Here is an 18,132-nt window from a genome sequence, read left to right as displayed (position 1 = left end):
TATGAGTAAGATCACTGTCAGGTACTAATCATAAGAACCGGGACCAACAGCTTAACTGCTCTCCGGGACACGGTGGGGAGACCCGCAAGGAGAGACATCCATACCGGAATTAAATATTTGTACAAATACAAATATCCATCCCGAGTGGGAATTGACCCCGCATACCATCGGTGTTTTAAGTGACAACACACACCACTACACCAGAGCGGTTGTTAGGAACATGAATAATTTGTTCATGAACTAATTAAACAAATAGCAGTAATTTTTATTACGTTGTTTCATTACGGTGAGTTAATGTAATTACAGACACAGAACTGAGGTAACTTATGTCATACTTGCAGTTATTGTTTATGGTTATTGTTCCGCTCTAATGAAACGCAGTGTTATGTTTCATAGCCTACAACATTCCTCCGTAGAAAGATATTTTCTACATTAAAAGAATTTCTAACAAAAATGCTTTATAACCTATATTACATATATGTAATTAGTTAAAGTTCCTCAAAATTAATAAAATATAAATCATGTAGGCATGCTTTGTGTTGTATCATAATTATAATATCAATTTAAATTATAAAAGAAAATATATAAATACATATAATATATATATTTAATTGTACATAGTACCAAAAACTTTATTCGTCAATTTATTTGTTAATATTATTTTTAACTACACGGTGTATGTATATTTAATAGTTTAAAAAACCTGTATCTTAACGGTTATGTCACGGTTAAGACATTACGTAGTAACTATTTAGTAATCTGTCGAACGTCTGTAACAAATAGAACAATTCTTTTATTATGTATTCGTTATGTTCAGAAAAACTGTGTAATTTATTTTTTTTTAGTCTATGCTTTCACACAATACGTAATGGGACACGTATGGGGTATGTAATGGGCAACAGAATACGTAATGGGAACAAATATTTTGTATTGTAATTGATGCGCCAAACAGTAATTTTTTTATCACACTTTAAACATACATCTATGTATATAAATAAAAATGAATGTTGCTAAGCGCATAACTCGAGAGAGGCTCGACTACTTCGGCTAATTTATTTTTTTGTGTTCTCTAAAGCCCACGGAAGGTTTTAATACTAAAAAAAAAATTAAAAAAAATTTTTACTATTAACTTTTGACAGAACGAAGTCTATCCGGGTAGCTAGTGCTAAATACAAGTACTTTTCACAGAAATCGTTTCGTCTCGCACCGACTGGTTCTAGCGACCTTGTCCGCTAAAACTAGTGCCCGAAATACAGTCGCCTGTAAAACGCTCCCTCCCGCTAGGGTTGACATCATGTGACTTTATTTTACATCAAATTACCTATATAAAAAAATACTGATAAACACTAATTTGCATTAAGAATATCACGATTTATGTATGATAATGATGCATGTATGACGATTTATTAGGTTTGTCACTGAATATATTCAGAGTCACACACTGGCGCTGCTCTAATTTACGTAAAAGCTACCAGCTTGGTTTGACACTGGATGGAATTTCGTTTATATTTTTTATTTCATTGCTATTCCTATAAATGCAACCACATATACCTTGAAATTAACTCAACATCCCTAATAATTAAATTAAAGTTCTGTAACATACAATCTTTATTGAAATAAATAAACTCTTAAACTCCATTAGTATCTGAAGTAGTATAGTGTAGTATAGTTTTTGAAGGGTTTTAAATAGTAGATTCTGTAGTAAATATGAGACTATTTTAACTTGTAAAAATAAATTTAAATACGGCATTTGATTGTCATGTTTGACCGTTGATCCAGACAGCATGGCGACATCACTCATAAAAGACATACATAACATTTAACGACGCCAAATTACGAAAGTTTACTTAATCGAATTTTTTAAATAAGTTCCTCGAACTCGTTTCACTTTTATGTCCTTTCATAATGATCTCTTGATTAAGAATAATTTCCTCGTTGTAAATTTTCCCATAGCTTTCTCTTTATGAAATATGGTGGTTAATTATCCAATAAATCCATGTTCCTATATACAAAAACGTTTCGTTCAACTCACAGCTGACAGTTCGCCCAATAAGCTGTTCGTAAGGAAAACAAATAGTTTTTTAAATATAAAAACCTGACTTTAAGCTGCAAATGATTAACAAATTTCTTTAAAAAGAAATACATCAAAGTACCTACCTATACCAGTTATGTGCGCGTATTTTGAAATACTCGCAGGTAATTAGTAATGATATTTTTTTATACATACACGGTCGTCTGTTTCTAAGGTATAAGCAACTCAATACTTATATTATACCTAGATAAAAACTGAAAGATAATAGCAACATATTTTTTTGATAAACTTACTTACTTATAAACGTATATATTACACCCAACCTCGGGGTAGGAGGCGAAACCCCGAAATCAAGTGATTATTATAAAATAAAAGTATAATACAAATTAAATTAAATAAATTTATACATGACAACCCTAAGAATTCGTCGAACTTGGAAGGTTTAATGACAAGTGGCGCGATCGTAAAACATCAAATCTCTGTTAGGGCTGACACTTCTCCAAATATTTCTTAAATATTTAAGAAGATATTTTATAAACACAATCTTGCAGTATTTTTTTTAAATTAAATTATACATAAACAGAAAGGATAATTACTCCGAAATTTATATTTTAGTAATTCTAAATATAAAAGTAAGATTTTAGTTGAAATAGATATTTGATTAAATACAAAAAAACACATTTTCAACTTGTATCTATCGTCATCAAAAGGATTTTGTTTATAAAAGGTATTGAGGATCTCGTCGAGTGTGAGATGTTCATTATTATTAGTATTATCACTTATTTACATGTAAGCGAAAGACTTTTCCTTTTAAAATTGGATGATCTTAATAAGCAATTATTAACTTTAGTTTCGTATACGATGTGTTATTAATCTTTCATCCTTCCGTTTATATCCATGTAGAGATACATGGAGGCAGATCATAGCCGAAATTATATGTGATATAAAGGAAGGGATAGTGAGTACAGCTCATTACTACGTTACTTTAAAATCTGCTCATTTGAAAAAAAAAGAATATATGGGTATAATTTTATGAATAATAATTATTTATTTATATTTTAGAATGTGTTTTAAAGCGTTAGGGCAAGTAAGTTACACATTTAGGTAATAATATCGATTCTGATATCGCAGTTAAATGGGAGAACGTCACTTTAATAACACGTTGTATATAATTACATTTAATATTTATTTTATTACTATATTGTTTGGCAACCTTGACCGTGTAGCTCTCAAAACACTGTTATCTAGGTTTCCGGGGAAACAGAATGAGAAACAGCGATTTTATTATCCCCGCATTACTTTCCAATCAAAAACTTGCATCATTCTATCTACTTTACGTCAATACTTCAACTCTTACGGACAAAGGTTTCGAAAGTTTTCTAAACTAAACAAAATCGAAATAAAACCAAGGTGAATTTTCGTTTGATCTTATGGAAGTTAAAATGAATTAGCCTTTATGTTTCGTACCCAAATTTAATTTATATTTAAGCAACAGTAAAAATCCTTATTTAGTTCAGCAACTAAATTAACATGCTTGAATTCAAATATATATACATATATATATTTTTATAGCACTATGGTCTCTAATAGCGTACATTCCACCTGATAGTAAGCGGATTGTCTAAAAAGGTCTGCAACGCCTGGGGCATTACAGGCCCCTTAGCAACTCTTCTTTTAATCATTCTTAGCACCTCTTACTGCCTCACTCACAAGAACATAATACCAGTTGAATGCAATATTATTAGGCTGTATCTTCTTATAATCTTCTAATCAGTTGAGGAACTTCCCAAATCGAGCTAAAATTTTTATTTCCAGCCGTGTACTGGCTCGGCTCTCTCTAAACATCTAATAGAATAATAAAAAAATCGGCATAATATATTTTAAGGTAAAATGAAAGTCAGAAAGTTTTCATGTTATTAGATGGTGAAAATATGAAATTAAATTTAATCTAGATGGCGAATCGTTCGAATAACGTTTAATTTAATTGGCATTCTTGTGACTCGTATTTACCTGATGATATAAATAAATTTTCAAATGACATGTTCAACGTGGAAACGTACCCATTATTTACGACATACAAATACATACAATCGGTGTTTATAGAGATTATATCAACTTATCAAAGCGATCGCTGTTCAAACTATACGTAATACTATGTTACTGACTAGGAAATCTAGACTGTACACATGTATTCACGCGTTATTTGCTTTATCATTTAGGTCTGGCGATAATATTTGATATTATTTGAATTTTATATTGTGTTGAGTTTTATACATGATACGATTTTTCTGACTGGAGGTTAACCGTTTGGTGGTAAGAGGTTAACGTAGCCTACAGACAACCGCAAGACTCTGTAACATAAGCGACTCTACCCCCGACTAGGAGCCCTGCACCTCACTCATCGCAGAACACATCTTGTGAGAACAATGCTACTTAAATGCAAAATTATTAGAATGCGTGATCTTTATGTAAGGTTAACTCTTCGTTGTGAGCCCGATAAGCTGCTTCTGGTTCAACAAGCTATTTCCTGCTCTACCATACCATAGTAAACGAACTTAAGATATAATAAAAATCATAAAAATGTATGCTGTAGATCTCACAACTAAAATAAAACTTCTTTAAAAATATGCCTGTACAATAAGCCTGCACTGTATCTTAGATATACGAAACGTAGCTGGCTATGAGAGAAAGATTGAAAGAAAATGTGTGCTCGCACCTCTCTCTATTGCTCCGTTCGTCTTGCCCGATCACAATTTTTGTAACACTCTCGTCACGCACTCACCAGCTTACTCCCCAAGTCAAGCGTGCGTAAAGAAGTTTTACTTCAATGATTAATTTTCAATGGCATGTCCTCATGAATTTGACCTAATATCATTAGTGTCAATAATTGTCTCAACTTCGAATTTGATTGATTGTAGTGGCCATGCAGATATTTGTAATAGTCTTCTCCATTCTACGTGACATTGGCGAAATCGTCTGTTCTAATTTGAGACTGTTAGAAGCCACTGATCTAAATGAATGATATTTGTAATAGTCCGGATATTGGTACTGGTAGGTATGTTTCCAAACCCATGATGAAATTTTATACTTTGTCAGATTATAATCAGAGGATAATCTGTAACTACCCTTAGGCCTAGATGCTGTATTGATCTCAAAGCTGATTCTAAGGATCTAAACTAAAATATTTTGATTTTTAATAGTGTTTTCGTTATAAAATAAAAGTTTTTTGTCATGATTACTTACACATGACAATCACGTCTAATAAAATTGCCAGTCTTATCTTTTTTTTTTCGGATTATATGTGCATGACTTGTTGCTAAGTGCAAGGTTTTAAACGACTTTTTTTTATATACTTATCATTACATTCTTTAATTTCATCTCACAATCCTAGAATCTATAGAATGTCTAGGCCTCAAAATTACACATAAAAAACCTCGGCTAAGAAAAGCTCTGTATGACTTATTCAAATATTTGCCATAAGTGGAGATCGTAACCGCTACCGCTCACACAAAAGCCAGTCACAGTAACCACGGCATCAAACCGTCATCAATACATTCAATTTAATTTACAATCAAAACACATTTCTAACACTTTAGTCTCACATAAACGAGAGATCGAAACCGCATGAAAGGCCAAGTTTCAATACTATTGGGTAAATATTGCACTGATAGAACCGAAATTATCTGTACCTAACTGATGATATGATACTTATATACATGTAAATATAATTTAAGTGTGTTTCTACGATTTCAAAATAACTTTGTTTTCTCAAGTGCGGTTATTTACACGATACTAAAACACAAACGATTTTAGAATTTTTTTTTTGTCTGTATGTCTATTTGTCTTTCTGTTTGTCCAGGCTAATTTTAGAAACGCCTGAACTGATTTTTATGGGATTTTCACAGAAGAAAAAGGAGGCTGTGAAGCACGATATAGACTATAAGCCACTTTACCTCAAATTAACGCGGGTTTAACGCTAGTTCTTAGTATAAATAATAACAAAAAGAAATTTTCAGTGGGTATGTTCTAATAGATGGTATTTTTCTTTAAATTATATAGAATTATAGTATTCTTAAGTTTGGGTACCCGTATGCTTAAGGAAAGGAATTCTCATTCCACTTTTTTATCGTACTTTTTTTTCTTTTACAAAGCTAAATCAGTTTCACAAGTTTTAAAACTCAAAACGCTATTAATTAATGAAATACTAAAGTAGGTAATTGTATTGTTTAAATGACAGATTTTATAGACATGAACTGTCGGATATGGACGGCTATATCAGAAATAATACCATAGTTTCCAATAGTTTCAGTTACCGATATTAGTATTCAGAAACTGGCATGTGGGTAATAGATACAATAAACAGTATAAGCAATGACAGTGACAGTGTAGAAAGAGCTTTTACTGTCAAATTGACCGAAAAAAAAAACAAATTATTTGAAACATATATACAAGATTCGATTACGATTACCGATAGATTTTTAATTTGGATATATTAATAAATCCATAATATCTCTACTTCACATACATACAACTTGATTTAAACATCCTTGTAACTACAAATACCTTAATACGAAACAATTGTTACACACGCGTCAACTACTTGTACAAACAAATGTATCTTTGTGTGTAGCGACATCATAATGTGCACTGCGTTATCTTTTATCTTGATCAAGCCTATTAATATAACTAAAAAAATAAAACGACGGCTTACGTTACATTATTTTTACTTCACATTTGATTAACTTAAGTCTTTTATTTTATTTATTTAATAATTTCATTTTAATATTGAAATAATTTAAAAAATATATGTAATACTAGCTTCTGCACGCGACTTCATCCGCGTGAACTCCACTCCTATTGATCTTAGCGGATGATATATAGCCTAGCCTTCCTCGATAAATGGCCTATCTAACACTGAACAAAATTTTCAAATCGAACCAGTAGTTCCTGAGATTAGCGCGTTCAAACAAACAAACAAACTCTTCAGCTTTATAATATTAGTATAGATTGACTTGTTTTATCCCAGTAGATTATATCCCAGTACTGGGCAAAAGCCTTTTTATTCATAGCCTATAGTATAGTCTGTTTCATATCTGCTTTACGGATACTTTCCCTATCAAGAGCAGAGATCGTTATCAATCGTTTATGACAATAACCGGGACCGACGGCTTGACGTGCTCAACGAGGCGTGGTTGGTAAATCCATAAGGACAAACGATCAAACCGAAAACAAATTAAACAATTTTAAATTATCTAGTCTGGTTGGAAACAGATTCGCGATTATTGAAGATAATGAAACTTTATCACCACAATATTAAACTTATTTTACACAATTTAATTTTTTTGAATAAAAAAAATGTTATAGTTGTGTTTTTATATAAATAAAAACGAATCACCAAAAAGTACGCCCATAACTTCAAATAGGAGAATTCTTTTTTTTGTTTTTGTTACTTTCAGAACACGCTTTGTATAAAATAAAATAAAATCGATATACCTTCGTACAAAAACAGTCGACTAATTTTAGAACAATCACAAACATAAATCTTGATTTAGTTTAAAAGAAAGAAATAAATAAAATCATAAAAAACCATCTAAATTTAAACTTATATATGGCGGTACTATATCCGGCGGGACAAACATAACAAAAACTAAACCCAAACACACAAAAAAATACTTTAACCACTAAAAAGGTTGAACACAATTGGACATTTGGTTAATAATGTTACTACCCCATTATGTTTACATAACTTGCGGCCGCCCCTATAGGCTTAACCTTTATTGTCCACCCCTCTCCACCCCTGGCCGATCTATAGCGATCCACCCCTTGGAATGGCGTCAAAACGCTCTTAAGGAGGGAGCAAGACGACATTATAGGTACAAAAAAAGGATCACCGATACAGTACAGACCAGTTTTTTTTCATTCTTTTTTTAGATATAAAAAGTTTCCTTCTTTAATGTTTAGTGATTACTTTTAAGTTTACATAGATTTAATATTATAATTTTTAATTATTTTGGGAGTTTTTAAGAATATGTATAATTTAAAGATGATGAAAGTATCTTAGTTTCGTAGTTAATACAAATAGTTTTATATTTTATATTAAGTATGTACTTAAAAAGCTACTTAAAAAGCAGTGGATGTACAAATTTATATAAATAAATAAAATATTTCAAAACATATATAATCTCCTTTAAATTGATAATTTAAAATGGTTAAAATTGAAGTACCTCTCACAAGATACTTGAAGTTGACATAAAAAATGTATACCATATGCAATATACTACAACAACTTAAAGTGGGACCATTTTTAAATTCACAAAATTTCAAAAAATGTCTCGCAATTTACTAAACAACAATTTTGTTTTAAATTTAATTTACCTTCTGTCAATTTCGTTCAGAGTAATTTAGAGATAAGACAAAGAAGTGAATCGAATCATTTTAAACAATTATTATTAACGTTATCTTCTTTGACGCTTATTGTCTGTAAAAAATTCTTTTATTTGTGTTATATTTTTACTTTATATACTTACAACGACTCATTTTAAAAAATATTTAAAACCATAAAGTAGTATATTTCATGAAACTAAGTTTTTTCTTCCGTTTTCGTTTAGACTTCCATAAAAATTGTTACTGTATATTGGGTATAATGAAAACTTTTTTTCTTCTCTTACAATTAGCTAAGCGCGTATTACTTATTATAAAAAGCACTTCTTACACTGTATTGAGTATTAAAAAAATCCCATAGTACCTATACTTTGACGTCTAATTATTATTTTTTATCATCATCATTTTTGGTTATTTTTAATTTGATTTTTAAAGTCTATTCAAGTAGATACATATTAAGAATTCTATCGGTTTAATTTTCATTCGATCCGTTTATCAAGGTTGTCTGGAAGAGATCACTTAATGATAAGGCCGCTCTAGCACCATATATGTATCTTAAATTCCTTTTTATATTTTGTGGATAACTATGTAATGAAGATATAATTATTATGTGTAATAATGTGTTTTTCATTCAATTCAAATTCTATAGGAAACAAAATTAAAAATATATGTGTAGTAAAAAATTTTAATGGTAAAATGGTTTAAAAGATACAGCAATACAGAGATTTTTTCAATAGATAGCAGGCACGCTAGCTTCAGATAGTATAAATGATCAATTTCGCCACTGAGGGTACTCCTTACCAGTTTAATTGACAGATCACCGAGCCACGATAACCTAGGGACGCTAGTTTCAGTCCTATGCATAGCTATTTATAAATATAAATAGCTTTACTTCTTCAAAACCATTTTAAAAATTATTTCCTATACATTGCTTAGATGTCGTTGTCCGCTTTGTATTAATTCATTAGATTCACTGACATTTATGATTTTTATTCTCGTGCTTTGAGTTGGAACTCGTAACAAGAAACTAACTAAGATCAAAAGATTTTTGAGTCAGTCCGATTTCTCTGGAGGTCATTGCTGTTCAAATATTCTCTTGTGTTTTAGCAATCAAGTTCTTTAACATATCGACAAGGATTGACTACATTTTAAAAGTAAGCACCTATCTATGAATTTGATGTTTTATTCCTGGATTAAATAATCTATAATTATATAAATTACCGATATATCTATAACGATAACAACATTTAAATAGTCGTCCTCAAGTCATATTTATTTATATTTATATATGTATTATTTATAAGTATGTTTATAAAAAAAATATGTAGCTATACCAGTCGGCTGTTACTTATAACACAAGCATTAAGTTGCTTACTTTAGGAACAGACGACCGTGTGTGTATTGTGTAGATATTTATTTATTTATACTCATTTGTGATTAAATAAAAGATTTTACTAGATTACGTTTTGTAAAAAACCTTAAACTGTGTTGTGTTTCTGATAATTTGATTCTGAGAAATTGATTCTGCTACTTTATAATCCTTCTTTATGTGAATATTGTAATTAAAATCTAAAATCTTATTTAAATGAATGCAATCTTTTTTTAAAAACGGCGCATAATGATAACACCAGTGACCCACATTTCAGACGCTACATGATACAGTTCCACCAATGTGTAAAAAGATATGATACAAGACCTTTAGTCTAGATTTTTTATTTAATTAATTTGTAGGAAAAATGCAACATTAATTTCCTAGATATTTGCTAGATATCAAAATCAGCAAAGGTTCGATTTCTTTTGTGAAATTATATTTAGCCATGTAATTTTTTAAAATCATTATAAATAGATATCCTGATTTTCTTTTACAACACTAAAAGTTGGTAATAAAATCGTTAAAAATGAATTCGTCGTAATTGAAAGCAAAATTAGACCATCCATCGATTGAGGCCTATTTTGTCCTCCTGATGTCGACCAGATACCGCGTCCTATGGACGCCTGCAACACTACAAGCGTTGCTAGTACGTTGCCAACATATTCCCGACCCTCTCTAAAAGCTCTGGCTACATTTGTATATTAAGACCAGTGTTATTTTACTTTCAAAAGGTTGAGAAGATCTTTACACAAATTTATTCAACGCTAAAGGTGAAAAGGTGGTGAAACATAAAAGAAGATCATCTTTACGCTTCAGCCTGTAATATCCCACTGCTGGGCATAGGTCTTTTTTCCCATGTAGGAGGCATGACATGCTGGGCATAAACCTCTTTTTCCATGTAGGAGATCATCTTTACTTCAATTATTATTATTATTCAAAGATATATTTCTTATATACATTAAAATAAGGTCAATATATTTTGTAATAATAAAAAAGATAATTAATATAAAACAAAACGAATGTTTACACTCGTACAAAACGTTACGGCTCATTTCAGAGTACTTTTAAAACAATTTGAAAGCGGATTGGGTAAAATGTTGTTATCTCACGTACAAATATCGTAAATATATTAAAATAACAGCTCATAGCAACAGTGGCAGTGATTGAAATTTTTTGAAGGTTATTTTTTCAATTAAATATCTTTAGTATATTAACTTGCGATTAATTTTTATTATTGAATTATATTTAGATCGTTGAAGATATTTAAATGTCACAAAAGCTTAAATAATAAGGCTAGACTAAGAAACTCTATTTTAACGTATTTACTAATAAAAAAAACTATACACTAGTTTTAGATAAGCCATAGAAATAATCCCTAAATAACAAATCACATATTAAAATGTAATAAAACAGATATAAAAACGTTATAACGTGACGTCTGCCACGCATAACACATCAATCATTCACCCTATACATATTAAAAAGTGGGGTAACGCGACGAGATCCATCTAGGGTCTACATTGTCAGGTCGGCGAATAACCTATTTCTATGAAAATGGGCAATGTTTTTAACGTAACATTTACTTTTTAACCATATTAAGTTACTAATATTATAGTAATAAGAAAGTTTGGACTTATGTTTGTTAATGAAATATTCCAGAAAGGAACTTTAGCAAAAATGTCTAGACTATAGTTCTATAGTATATATGTCTATACTAATATATAATAGCCAAAATTATTTCCCATCGCCAAACTATCTGGATGAAATTTGGCGCATAGATATTGTATATTCTTAAATAGCCAAAATGTTATCATCTTCTAGACTATCACGTGAACGTAGTCAAGGAAAACTGGTAGTATTTTTAATTTTAAATCTTAACCTTTGTGTAAAAATTTATTGGGCTATAAATGTTAAAAGCAAGGTGCAACTGAATAGATAAGTAAAGGAAAACGCTATAATTATTTTCATCATCTTGAAAGCTAATTAATATCAACGAGTCATTTGTATTATAAAATAGTACCTGCAATTAATAATTACCTTCAAATTTTTTCTTTTTATTTGTAAGGGAAAGGAACTATAAATTCTTTATCTTTATGATAAATTCAGCTGGACATTAAAGAAAGTTTCTACAAAAAAAAAAATAATTGAAATATCTATAGAGCTATATTTATGTGCAAAAAGTTTTTTCTTTTCCTTGCAAACATAAAATAATAAATGTTTTATACAACCAGAAGTACTTGACAGCTTTAAATTTGTTTTCCACAATCTTTGTATCATTGTGATAAATAATTATAATGAAATGATTGCAACATAGACATAGATTAAATTTTTACGTATTAACTTGGAGTATAGTAACACAATTTTATTACCTAGTCTTTACAAATACCCCGTTAAAATTACTTTTTTCGACTTCAAAAAAGGGAGTCCTCAATTCTACTGAATCTTTTTTCATTCATGTATTACCTCAATGCTTTTTATTGGATGCACCGATTTTGATAATTATTTTTATATTCGAAAGTAAGTAGTATATAAGTACCAACTTATAGTATAATGCTGTATAAATTTGAGCGAGGTCTGAAAAGTAATTTTTGAGTTATCTCTAATATTGCGTATTTATTTGACTTCGAAGTTATTCAATTCGACCGTATATATAATGTCGAATATAATTATATTTATATTTTTATGTATGTTTGGGGATTACTCCGTCATTTATGATTCGATTTTGATAATTCTTTTTTTCTGGAAAAGAGATATCCCTAGTTTGGTACCATGATAAGGAAACCAGGATCTGATGATGGGATCCCAGAGAAATCGAGGGAAACTCTCGAAAATCTGCATAGCTTTTTACTGGGTGTACCGATTTTAATGATTTTTAATTTAATCGAAAGCCGATGTTTATCATGTGGTCACATTTAAATTTCATCGAGATCTGATCACAGCTTTTGTAGTAATCTTTGATATTTGATAATTTACTTGACTAATGTTTCGTCTACCTACGTTGTATTACTTGTCGATATAATTGAAGTCGGTTTTCCTTCGTTTGCCCGCAAACACAATAATATTACTTGTAGATGAAAATTGAATTCGGTTTTATTTTTCTTTGAAAACTAACACAGTGATAGATTAAAACTTTCTCAAAATATAATTATATTTCTATACTATATACGAAATGCTTCGACTTATTATCCAGGGCAAGATCCAAGGCAAGCGCTGTGTGGGTCGTAGAAGAACATCTTGGCTAAAAAATCTCCGCCATTGGTTTGGGAAAATCACCCTTTCGTTATTCAGGGTCGCGGTATAAAAGCTACAAGTTGCCAAAATGATCGCCGAACTTCGTGAGAAGCACTTTAAGAAGAAAAAGATATTTAGACGTTTGAAATATTTTTCTATTTTCAAATCCAGCAAAAAGTGTTTTTTAGATAGACCACTTAGACCTTGGGAATTGAATATTTCCAACCATAACTTATCTAATGCGGAATAATGTATGAATTTTAGATTATAATACCGTTTATGTATCAAGATGAAAATGTATGTACATATAATAGAATCGTAGCAAGGTCTATTTGACTAAGTCATAACTCTGATGCAGTATAAGCAACGATGACCTCGACATCTAGACATTAGATTTTTTTAATATCGATTTAAAAAAAAATGTATATTAGTATTTTTATAGATTTGGAATGATTTATAGATTACCTACTATATATTTTAAAGAAGTCTATATAGATAAAAATTTAATGCCAAAATGAATGCGCATAACTTCCGAACGCCTACGCCAATTTTGTTTTTTTTTTTGTTTTTTTCTTTATTATAGAATGAGTTTTGTAAAAAAATAACTAGAAAAAAAACGTTATTTTAACGTTAATGTTGCTGTACGAAATTTTTTGGATCAGCTAGTTTAGCGTAATTATACCTTGGTCAGCTTAGACTAGATAACATTCAGCATTGGTGAATAAATACTCGTGAAGTCACTATCATCATCCACATATATATCAAACCACACGGTTGGACTGTTTTATATTAATTTGTTTTGGCAGTTTGGTTGTACGTGTTATCTCTAATAACTATTCTTACTAACTACTAAATTTACCTTTTTGTTTTTTAAATCTATCGAAATGGAATACTGTATTATCATAATCAAAAGAAGTCGAGCATTAGCAATATTACCCTACTCATTTATACAATAATTTATTACTACTTCTTTTTATAAAAAACAGTTATATCTAGGTTTATTGTTTGTATTAAATTTTCAAACAAATTGCAGTGACTTGTAAATATTCCTGTTTAAATACTGATTAAGCCCTCCGTTATAGACTTATGAATAAATAAATATAATTTAATTACTTATGTAGTGACATTTTATAATATTTAATTTATATTTATCATTTCTTTAAGTTACGAATATATACAGACTATTAAAGATACTGCTTCGCTATTGATTTAATTTGATATGTATGTAGTTCTTGTACTTCGTTTTTTTTTTTTTTTTATTAGATACGATTATTAATGGAAGTTGCAAATGCTATGTTAATAGAGACAGATGCACTTACAAGGTTTTTTTACCTATTTAGATATAAAAACTTGTTAATTGAGCACTTTGTGTCATAAGACGATGTTGTTTTATTTTAAACTAGCTTTTACCCGCTGCTTCTAAAAAAAGTATCCTATGTTACTTCTAATACTTCCAAGAATATGTATACAAAGTTTCATGACGATCGGTTAAGTAATTTTAGCGTGAAAGCGTAACAAACAAACTTACATTCACTTTTATAAATATAATATTTTATATATACATAAGAAGGGGTGTTTTTTTTCTGTAGAAGAATTTAGTGATTAAATGATAAGCAATGTTAATGTATTTTCGTTACAAACGATGCATTATAATCACAACTTTGTTATCAATGATTATGATGTCCATGTCAGAATGATTAATTTAACTTTCTTTGCAACGCGTGTCTCACGACTCTGATACAAATTATTTTCAATTTTACCGTTTGTATTTAAAACTTCATACGATATACGCTAATTTTAAACTTTTTGTATCACATTTAATTTTGTATTTCACACAAGATAACTACACTACTGATAATTTCGCAACACTAGAGTTATCACGGCCCCTACCTACCTCAATATTTTTTTTTATTTCCACAGACGTTTGGCCGAATGTGTGATAAACTTTGACGTAAGAACGCAAACGCATAATAGCCGCCGATATGTGTGACATTGTAGCGATCCTATATTAAATAACGTTATCATTATCTTATCGTTTTGATGTGTTGCACTAACCGGGCTGTTGCGGCGGCAGTAGCGGTGGTATAGTCGGTTGCGGGGGCACAGAGGAAGGTGGCGGCGGTGCGTACGGTGACACTCCTGGAGAGCCAGGCACGGAGTCACAGCTAGCCGAGCCGAGAGAGCGCGGCGCGGGTGGAGGCACAACAGGGCTCCTCGGCGCCTTCACGGAGGGTGGCTCCGGTCGGTCAAGCTCTACCCCCGGAGGCTGTATTCCTGATTCCAAAGCGCGTGCCCTCGCCTCATCCTGCGCCTGGGCACGCCTCAGCGCCGTCTGTAATGCCATCACCCTCTGCCTGTCAGCCGTCAGGCGACATTTTTCGCAGGTACAATATCGGTACTTGCAATAGCGCTTGTGGCCCTTCAGCTCGATCTTGAGCCGGTGGTTGCGGCAGCGGGCACAGTTGGGAGGGGCGCGCGGGACTCCGGAGCTGGACGCGCCGGGTTCGGAGCGCTCCTCGCACTCGTCGGGCGTGCGGCGCCTCCATGCGCCCACGGAGACCATATCGCCGGTGTCGTCCGTGTTCGCGGAGTGTGCGGTGCAGCCAGACGCACACGCAGCGCGGCGCGCGGTCACGATGCGACTGACTGCCGACTGCACCGCCCCGCCCCGCTCACCTCGCGATGCATTTATTGGTGTGCAGGATGCGAGTGTTCTCGATCTAGGAAATTCTGGATGTGACATCGCATTTAGGTTGAACTCAATCTAGCTTCTTACTTACTTACTGTATATCTTTCGCTATCTTATCGCGTGTATAAAAGATTCGCTTCGACCTTGATTTGGTGTCAATGGATTGCGTTTTACCGATGCATGCGTTGGCAAGGTCGTGGGACAGCGAGCATTTAAAATTAATTACGTAGTCCGTCTTCTTGTATATTGTAAAATATGTCCATAAATTAACTTGTTACGTATTCATTATTCTCTTTTGTCACATTTAAACACTCTATATCTTTGTTAGAATGAGAGTTAGTTTTTCAGTTTCTATACAAAAAAATAAGTGGATGATATTATCATACTTATAATATCGACAAGTTTTAAAAATCATAAAAGAATAAAAAATTATAATTCAATCAATAAAAAACAAATCACTTGTTAAAACGGTTAAATATTGATAAAATTAATATAATTTATACATTACTTTTTTAATTACTCAGCAAATAACAGTTACTCTGTTGTTTTAAAACTAAACTTTTAGTCAATCATTTAATTTAGTCAATCAATTAAATTGGCTTCAAATTGATTAAAATTAATTAGTGATCATTTCAAATTTATTAATAAAAATACTGCATTATATTTATTTTACTTATCGAGTAATATTATTCTAAAATTAAATTTCTAATTACAAACGTATAATATCATTTGAACAAAAGAAATAGTAAGTACATTTATAAATGCACCGTGCGTTGTTGCATTCTATCAAAACGCGTACAACACACTTATAAGTTAACATGTGTGGGTTTTCTTTACATGTGTGCATACAGTGTGAAATGATTCGAGTGTGTGCAGTGACGTACACTGAAGTTTGGACATGTGTGAGTGTACGTGTGTATGTGTTAACATTTTTGAATTTCGAACTTTTTGAGCTTTGGGTAGAATGATGTAAATTGGAAATGTAAACGTAATAGGTCTTATATAATAACTGATTGCAAGCTACAAGATTTTTTTAACAAATTTTTGGTTCACATGTTAGGTTTATTTTAAAGTCGATTAAATTTAGGCACATAAATTCTTAGGTTCTCTCTCATCTCTAACTCTCTAAATCTCATATTTAAAAGTAACTTAGTTTAATCGTTAGACAATCAGATAAATATCAATTGCTAAAATATGACGAATGAAAGTAAGTTATGAAAACTTAAAAGAAAAGTTTTTTTTGTATCCTGTACCTATGGGTAACACCAACAAAAACCGTTCCTAAAAAAAGCCGAATCATTTCTAAACACAACTACTAATGTTTATTTTTTATTATATCAGAAAATGTTAATGCAGAAATATTTTAAGCCATCATTTCATATGTACATATTATATATTTTTTTATAGTTTATATTTCTAATTTTTTTTCGACTAGCCCGTTGGCGCAATTTGTAGTGGCCCTGCTTTCTGCTTGGGGGGTTCTGGGTGCTATTGCCGCGTGGGTCTAGGTGTAATATTTATATTAATTCTATATATATTAACAAAAAACAAATTACCTATAACACAAGCATACGCTTATTGTAGGAACAGATCATCATGTGTGTGTTATAAGATATTTATTTATTTTTACTCTTAATGGCTCTTAATGATTTTTATTTATTTTTTTCATATTAATATTATATTAATTATTAAATTTTTTGCTAAATGCTACGGAATAAAAAATGTATAATATTATTTTCGATTTGTCTATAAAATTGTTATTAAAACGAGAATATCCAATGTAGAGCTTCACGTGTTCAAACTAAACTCAAACTCAACGTTTGTCAAAATACATATTTTGCCTTGGGTTAAAAGAAAATATTATTAGAAAATAACTATACTGGTCCTGTCTCCTTTATGGAAAAAGGGGCCTATTCCCGGTACCTAATGGGATGTTACAGGCTGGATCGATTGAAGGCGGATCCACTGTTTTGGGCACGGTGGGCATTCTCACAATCCCAAAATTTTTGTAACGTCACCCTTTCCCGGTCTAAGTGGTCCAGATGTAACACCTTTTAATTAAAGATAGGGTATCAATTGTTATAAAAGAACTAGCGACCCGCCCCGGCTTCGCACGGGTGCAATGCTGATATTAAATTTAAAATAAATATAAAATAAAATAAATATAATATATAAATATATTATGCGCAAAAAATGGTTTTATTTACGACACTACATTAGAAACCTCTAGAACTGTCAGGGTTCCTCTAGTATATTATACATATATTATACATATAAAGCTTTCTCTGGAATCACTCTATTTACTAAAGAAAACCGCATCAAAATCCGTTACGTAGTTTTAAAGATCTAAGCATACAGACAGCGGGAAGCGACTTTGTTTTATACTATGTAGTGATACTGACTCTGAGTGACTAAATGGAAAAGAAA

At 31.2% G+C, this 18,132-nt stretch overlaps 1 protein-coding gene across 1 annotated transcript in view; it reads right to left on the bottom strand.

Moving 5' to 3' along the window:
• The window catches only part of LOC123662203 (protein doublesex), a 70,909-nt gene extending 55,255 nt beyond the window's left edge, over window positions 1-15,654 (bottom strand). Inside the window, exon 1 of the mRNA XM_045597083.1 lies at window positions 15,072-15,654. Within this exon, the coding sequence (XP_045453039.1) occupies window positions 15,072-15,579 (508 nt within the window). The 5' untranslated portion in view covers window positions 15,580-15,654. The remainder of the gene's footprint in view (window positions 1-15,071) is intronic.
• Between the last annotated feature and the right edge of the window lie 2,478 nt (window positions 15,655-18,132).

Source organism: Melitaea cinxia, chromosome 18 (genome assembly GCF_905220565.1).
Source record: "Melitaea cinxia chromosome 18, ilMelCinx1.1, whole genome shotgun sequence".
Lineage (NCBI taxonomy): Eukaryota > Metazoa > Arthropoda > Insecta > Lepidoptera > Nymphalidae > Melitaea > Melitaea cinxia.
Note: the sequence above shows the minus strand (reverse complement) of the source record. Positions and strands in the feature narration are given on the sequence as shown.